Source organism: Limulus polyphemus, unplaced genomic scaffold (genome assembly GCF_000517525.1).
Source record: "Limulus polyphemus unplaced genomic scaffold, Limulus_polyphemus-2.1.2 Scaffold1817, whole genome shotgun sequence".
NCBI classification, from domain to species: Eukaryota; Metazoa; Arthropoda; class Merostomata; order Xiphosura; family Limulidae; genus Limulus; species Limulus polyphemus.
The window spans coordinates 26,555-35,061 of NW_013667427.1; the positions used below are offsets into that span (position 1 = coordinate 26,555).

Below are 8,507 nucleotides of genomic sequence, written 5' to 3' on the forward strand. Positions count from 1 at the left end.
TCTTTTATAATAGCTTCAAATAACGGGAAGAGGTGGTTCTTTTATAATAGCTTCAAATAACGGGAAGAGGTGGTTCTTTTATAATAGCTTCAAATGACTGGAAGAGATGGTCCTTTTATAACAGCTTCAAATAACTGGAAGAGATGATTCATTTATAATACCTTCAAATAACTGGAAGAGATGGTTCATTTATAATAGCTTCATGTTTTAAAAATATTGACAGGCAAAAAAAAAGTAAAATCTTGAGCAATTCTTACAGAAAATTGTTGGAAATGTCTGGAGACCAAACAAGAATCACTGACATGATCCACAAGAAGAAGGAAAAAAAACCTGAGAAGTGGGTGAAAAGAGCAGCAACTGTAGTGTTATACCTGAGCAACCAAAATGTATTTTGAACTCATTCTTCAAATGCAAGAACAATTCTTACAATGACAAATCTTTTGGGAAAAAATAAAGCTAATGGTTCTGACATTCACTTCAATTGTGATGTTGTTAAATTGTGCTATTTTATTTCTTTGCTATTGTATAAATGAATTTTGTACAGAACTTTTACAACTAAGAGACAGTTTTATTTCAAGATAAATTTTTGTTTCTACCTGTTATTATTTTATACTTACCAATTTCATTTACTATTATACTTGCAGAAAAAGATATTTGTTTTCACTAGAAACACTTTTTGATGTCTACACATCAATACTAACAGCATTTTTTTTTCACTTTACCAAACATTTTTTAATTGTCCAAAAATAAACAAGACCACGACATAACAACATAGCCAAATACATTAAAACCTCCTTCACCAAGTACGTGAAGTCTGAAATGGAATTAACTCTCTGAACATAGCTTCAGAAATCAGATCACATTTTTCAAGTAGACAATAGAATCAATATTGTGTCACCCATTTGCTTCTTTAAGAGCTTTAGTTAAATAAACAGAGGTTCAGAATTTTATTCAAAAAAACAAAAAAAGATTACTTCATGTTTCTGACACCCATTAATTTCATATTCTTTTAAAAGAGTTTATTCTATGTTATTAGGGAATAATGCAACAGGAATTATTCCCAAAATAATTTTTTTTTTCATGTAGCATGTGCAAATATGAACAAATCTTTAAAAATTATTTCTCAAGGGTTACGAGTAATACTTTGTGGATAGGGTAAATTTGCAAGACACTTTCTAACAAAAGTAAAAACGGGTATCTATCGGACAATCTCAATCCTATACTATCAGTTTCAAAGTTTTTTAAATTGATTTTTCGTTTCTTGTTTTGTGAAGCAAACTGCACCTTCGACTTTCTAACTATCATCCTCTTGAAATTTTACTCACATTATAAGAAGCATCTCTGTAGAGCTGGGCTGGAGCATACAGAGAGACTGGGGTGTGAGGAGCTGCTGTCTGGGGATAGGAGCTGCATGTGGGATCTTGTGGAAAAGAGTAACTAGATGTAAAAGCCACTGGAGGACTTACAGGCCTTGCCTGTCGTTTATAAGATGTACTCCCTTCGTGGGGGGTTCTGAAATATCAATGATGAGAAACTTATCATTTAAAAGCAATACACAAAAACAATCATTAAATACTTAAAAAAAAACAAAAAACTTATACGCTTGTCTTCCCCTAATTGGAAAAAATAAAATCCTAGAAACATCTCTAAAGCACGACAAATAGATACCTATGATAAGAGAAACTCAAATTCCTAATTTTTAGTCTATTTCTCCTCAAAAATATTAATGTTCCCCCCAATTATTTGATTAATAGCTACCATAAATATTTATATATTTATACAAGTGTTCTTAAAACATGGAGAAATTGTAAACAACAAACTTTTGAACAAAAACAGATATCTATGATAAAGCACATTATCACATATACACATTCAGTTTATTATACAGCCAACAAAGTTTGATCTGAAATGCCTTTTCACAACTTCTCAATTGGTTGTCAGCCTATAGCAAATCCTAATTCCAATGCTAAACTGTGTCTGGTGTAAGTTGTGCTTCATAATATAGCCAGAATATTGTTGTGTTTAAACAGCTAATTAACTTGAACTTTTAACTTACCATTTACAGTATCAGCCTGAGTATTCCAACAGGATGTACGACAACAAAAATACATGATGCATCCAGAATAAAACTAGTACCACCCATTATTACTGTCAAACTGCAATGATATAAAATGAACTGGACTAGTTTGACCTTTCCACTTCATAATTACACAACACAGACTACTGACCATTAACTCCTGTAGTGTGACAAACAGAATACACTGTTTTAATGACTCTCCTGCCAAAGTTTGAATCACCGATATCATAATTACACTACACTAACTTGCATTGTGTAATAAATAGTGTACAACTGTCATATTAATGTTGAGTAAAAAGTCTTACATTATTATGTTCTGTGTGGTGTTTTGATACAGCAACAGGCAGGAAAAGTGAAGAGAGCTTTCAAGTTATTTCACTGTATTTTTATAAACAGTTTTGTCTGAAGAGTGATAATACAATTAAAAAATAAACTAATTACAAAATGATCAACACGTAAAAAGTCTTACATTATTATGTTTGTGTGGTGTTTTGATACAGCAACAGGCAGGAAAGGTGAAGAGAGCTTTCAAATTATTTCACTGTATTTTTTATAAACAGTTTTGTCTAAAGAGTGATAATACAATTAAAAAATAAACTAATTATAAAATTATCAACATGCACGCAATGCTTACTAATATGCATGATAATTTATGATATTTCTAACAATTTATTATAATGCCCAATATGAGATGTCATTTAGTCCAATAATGCCTATAATGGTACTTGTTAAGCCACATAAATGTAATAAAATATGGTGTTTGTTTTTACATTTCTTCTCTCTGGACTAGACTTACTACAGAATTTCACTGGTACAAAGGTAAAAAATATTGTACCTTTGAAAAAAAAAAAGAAATGTAGTGTTACTTGTCATAAACATTGTATGCCATGTCAATCTGTTTCCATGAAATAAATGGACTTACATACTTGAGTCAATCAGATTCCATAGTGTTCAACTTTCCACAACATTTACAGAATGTGGAAACTAATTTCATTACTAATATTAATTTTTTTTTTTTATGACCTTTTTCTTACCGACTATTTATTATGGATTGAAATACAGTTCACCATATTTCAACTTAAGTAAAAGTGTTAACATTTAGAGTTCTCTCTTACTTAACATTTTGCTACTCTCGTTAATTAGTTTATGATAATTAAATGTGTTGCTAATGGTAACATTATATAAAAATACAAAAAAAATCACTAACATTACACTACACTAATAAATAAACTTCAGGAAAGATACATGCCAAAAATTCCTTATTCTAATTATTAGAAGCTGGTGAAACCCTCATAAAACTAATTCTTATATTGAATTCAGAGAAAATATTTTTTTACAGTATTGAAGCTAATGTAATATACGATCCACTTTCAACAACACTTGTTGAACCATTCTAATGCAGCGCTGTGGATGAACTGAAAAGAAAGCTAAATGAATCTTTGGAAATGAAACATTAAGAAATTAAAGCCAGCTGTTGCAAGAGATTGTACACCCTGCTCCTAGGTATTACCTTTGAATGACATTGTCGATAAACTAAAAAACAAATCATATTTAACATTGAGTAGAAGTTATCTTAGAATAATGTTTCTCTGGTTTTCCACCGACACTAATGGAGCAACATTATAAAAATTGTGAGTCTAAGAATCCAAAGAAATTACAAAATCCTGAAAAACTATTCACTCTCACTTCAATTTACCCCCTCCCCCAAATGTGAAAAGATTCCAGTGTGAACTTTTTTATGCATGCCAAATAAATCAGTACTAACAAAACAGTGTATCAAGACAAAAGATAACCCTGGATTTTTAAAAGAACTTTTGATGGTAACTATGTTCAATAATTCAGAGAAGATCCTAATAACATATTCTCTAGTAGAAACTTTCCCTGTAAAAACTCGGAAGAATTTTGTTGTTGAAACAAACAGTAGTAAGTGGAATAAAATGTGTAGCAATTAAATGTGATAAACTTTCTATCAGTCAAGTAATGTCCAAAGTACTGGGTGTATATTTAGATCTGTAAATCTTAAAGCCATACTTTCCACATCCACACAAACAAACTGACAATGTTTACCGAACAGTTCGTGTGTGTGTCAACTTATAAAGTGGCAGAGAAATCCATTTGGAGATAACATACTCAAGAATCACTAAAATATTAATGCAACAATCTTTATTTACTGTTTTCTACTTTAGAGAGTAATGGGTACCAAAAAGTTTTACTGATCAAAAGGAATCCATAAAGTGTAACTATGATTTGTTGATTAATCTGAACTTATTAATCAAACTTTCACACAGTACATCATCAATTTAAAAGCAATTATTTTACTTCATTAATATTTATATACGAGATTCATTAAAAACATATTGCAGAAGTTCACGAAATACAAACAAAAAAGAAAGTCTTTGAACAGTCAAGAAATTAGAAACAGCAGACATTAATTAGAAACCACAAAATATGAAGGTCTGATTCCTGGTACAGATCCTAAGTGATTCAATTGCATTTTTCTTTAGCAAGCACAATGTTACAGATATCAAACTAATTAGTTGTTTTTTTAAGTATTTATTTCTCCATAAATTCATTGATGATCATCTGGAACCTTGTTTTTCTTTCCCGTGGAGGATGAAGTAACTATATTAGTATAACAATTAAACTCAATTAATATGAGGACATTCTTCATTAAAGAAAGTCAGAGTTCAAACCAATGAAAACTGTACACCACATCTGAGATGAGACACTTAACTTGTCAGACATTTTATACCAAGAAAGTCAAGAGTTCAAACCAATGAAAACTGTATGCCACATCTGGGGATGAGACACTTAACTTGTCAGACATTTTATACCAAGAACGTCAGAGTTCAAACCAATGAAAACTGTATGCCACATCTGGGGATGAGACACTTAACTTGTCAGACATTTTATACCAAGAACGTCAGAGTTCAAACCATGAAAACTGTATGCCACATCTGGGGATGAGACACTTAACTTGTCAGACATTTTATACCAAGAAAGTCAGAGTTCAAACCAATGAAAACTGTACACCACATCTAGGGATGAGACACTTAACTTGTCAGACATTTTATACCAAGAACGTCAGAGTTCAAACCAATGAAAACTGTATGCCACATCTGGGGATGGGACACTTAACTTGTCAGACATTTTATACCAAGAAAGTCAGAGTTCAAACCAATGAAAACTGTACACCACATCTAGGGATGAGACACTTAACTTGTCAGACATTTTATACCAAGAAAGTCAGACCTTAAGAAAACAATGAAGGAGCCAAAGTGCAGATTGTTTCCAATTATACTGATATACAGAAATTGTCTCAGTTTTTGAAAAATATGTCAACATATATTGCTGGATAGATTGTTCCTCAATTATTGAAGGAAAACTTGTTACACATGAATCGTGTATCAAAGTTCTTAACACTTATTCCTTCATAAAATATTTACTTCTCATTAACTTGAAACAAATAATGGAACTCTTATCATTTGGTCACACTGTGTACTTTCTTTGTAAGCTATCAGAAACAACATCAGTGAAGTAACAAAAATACAGAATGATGCTTATCAAAGTGCTATAGGCACTGACACTTTTTGAAACTTCAAAATGGTTTGTTTAACAAAGAAATTGAAACATCAGCCACTGTAAAATTTCTTATAAGTGTAAAAGGATTACACCACTTTGCCGAACAACTCAATGACAGACTGAACTGTCTTAATGTAAGACAACAGTTAGTGGTAAAATAAATAATGCTTACTTCTTGTTTCGTATTACTATGTTGTTAGAGAAATATAAAAGTAGAAATATTGACAGCCATTGCCCATAATAAAAAAAAAACTATATCAAACTTTTAGAGAACATTTGTTTGCAGCACCTTAAAATAAATCAATAAATCAATCATTTCAAAAACCCAAATCAAAAGGTACCATAGCTTTCTCTTTACATTCAAAGATTCATTGTAAATAAATTTTGTTTAATAAGATAAAATTGAGTAGGTCTACAGGTACCAAGCTTTTCTACCGGTAATGTAATGTGATCACAAGTCCAATTCTTAGATACAGAAACCACCATATTATATTTACATACTTGGCCAGTAATATTATCAAATTAATAGTCTTTAATGTTAGATACAAAAACAAAACTACTTCATGTAAAACAGAAACAATTACATGGCTCACACCAGTAAAAGTCATCACTTAATTTGTATTGTTCAGCATAATCATCGTCCCTTTCAATGGCAGTTTTCATGTTATGTAAATTTGTAAGTGTAAATACATAATAATATAGTATTTATTACAACAGATATTTGTAAATATGAATCCAACAATGTTACTACCAAGTAACATAAAATAGTTAAATTATTTTAGTGTTACATATACCTATTGGTACAATATGCCTAGTACCGTAGTACTAACGGCTACCCAACCAGTTTGATTGGCCTACTACCATAGTATTAACGGCTACCCAACCAAAATTTGATTTGCCTAGTATTATAATATTAATGACTACCATTTTGAAGATAATTCCAACATACTGAACATTAAAAAAAAAATTTTTTTTTAATTACAAAACTATTACAAACCTTGAAAAATATTTAAACTATTTTGTTGTTTTATTACAGTTATACACATCCTACAGTACATTATTTAATGACAAAACTTGCCACTAAATAAGTTATTAAACACAGTTTTACACAGTTCAACATGCAACAATAAACAATTTTAGTGTTGTTTTTAATTATTTATTATAATTGAAAAAATTTAACTCGAGTGCCGTTAATGCATAAATCTCAGTGTAAACAATCATCAGAAACCTGATGAACCAATCCTTCTCTCTATTTACTTGTTTTAGTGACCAGAAAGAAACAAGAGTGTATGGGCATTCCTAAAGTTGAAACTAATATATTTTGTACCACATTTAACTAAAAGTTTGAAGAGCATACTGTAAGACTGAAATCATATATTGGTATCTTGAAATGAAAACTGATACAACTTTAAAAACATAAAACACAAATGCAATAATTCAACGATATATCTCAACAGCATAGTAGTGTGTGTGTGTGTGTGTTGTGTGTGTGTGTGTGTGTGTGTGTGTGTGTGTGTGTGTGTGTGTGTGTGTGTGTGTGTGTGTGTGTGTGTGAGAGAGAGAGATGTGCGAGTAATTGACAAAGTGGAGGAGTACATATTGGGAATAGACTAAGAGGAAAGTTGGAAGCTTCTCTACACCACACGATGTGCGAGTAATTGACAAAGTGGAGGAGTACATATTGGGAATAGACTAAGAGGAAAGTTGGAAGAGTCTCTACACCACACGATGTGCGAGTAATTGACAAAGTGGAGGACTAAATATTGGAAATAGACTTTCTGTGGAAAAAAGGGATGTAAGGTTAGGTTTTCTTCAGCTTTACAGTCTAAGACCAGGACATCTCCACGCACTATACGAAAATCAGACAACCAGAGGTTGAACTTTTAGTGACAACAAGAACAGCCAAACTATAGTACAAGAAAGCAGAAAGGGTCATCATTATGATGAAATAAATTAACCTGCTAGAAAACAGAGGTTCTTTTCAAATCACTTTCAAGAGATTATCAAGGATTAAGCCATCAGTATATTTCCTCGGCCATCTATTTGAAAGTTCCCACTGTGTCAAGATGGTAACCGAAGATAGACAAAGTGAACTAATCTCATCTTGATACCATAAGCCACAGAGATAGAAAACGATCAAGAAACACAAATAGATTAGACAGTTTAGAGATAATAAACAAACTATCGATTAGTTGTTGTTAGAATTGTCATTTGTGGTTGTAATGTCCATTTATAAATTAATAGTATTTTTGTTAATTGTAATAAAATGACTATTACTAATTATGCAAGATTAAGTTTAATATATTTCTATTTTACTTGTACATTATGCTTGTTCAAGGTCCTTCACAACCCAAGGGTCTTGTTTTTAATATTTTCATTTAGACGTTTTGTATTGTTTGCTAAAGGGAGGTCTCGCATCATGTAGTGCTGACACATGATGTCTAGAAGTTCGTGAGATTGGGGGAGAAACAAATATTGTGACATACAAATACACGAGTGAGTAAGTTAGAGAATTAGAGAGTTAATCAATGAACCAATAGGTTAGCGAGTGATTAGTTAATTAGTAAATCCGTTACCGTGTTACCGATCGATCGGATACTGAACACGTTAGTCAGCTTGTTTTTAGTTGAGTCGTAGATACGAAAGGGTATTTAACAAGTGAGTGACTGTTAAATATTATAGGTTAGTTAGGCTTATCAAAGAATTTAATCTGTAGAACTTCTGCGCTTCAGTCGAATAAATTAATCTATATCTAAAACACACATTAAACATAAATACGTATAAATTTATTGTACTGTCATGTTAATTACCAGAAGGTTAAAGTTTTAGTTTTGATTCAAAGTAAACG

The 8,507-nt window shown here is 31.3% G+C and overlaps 1 protein-coding gene across 1 annotated transcript in view; it reads right to left on the reverse strand.

The window, feature by feature from the left end:
* Positions 1 to 8,507, reverse strand: part of LOC106465046 — a gene marked incomplete at its 3' end in the record, with an annotated part of 45,634 nt that overhangs the window by 22,052 nt on the left and 15,075 nt on the right. Inside the window, exon 2 of the mRNA XM_013925237.2 lies at positions 1,326 to 1,512. Coding sequence (XP_013780691.2) covers positions 1,326 to 1,512 — 187 coding nt within the window. The remainder of the gene's footprint in view (positions 1 to 1,325; positions 1,513 to 8,507) is intronic.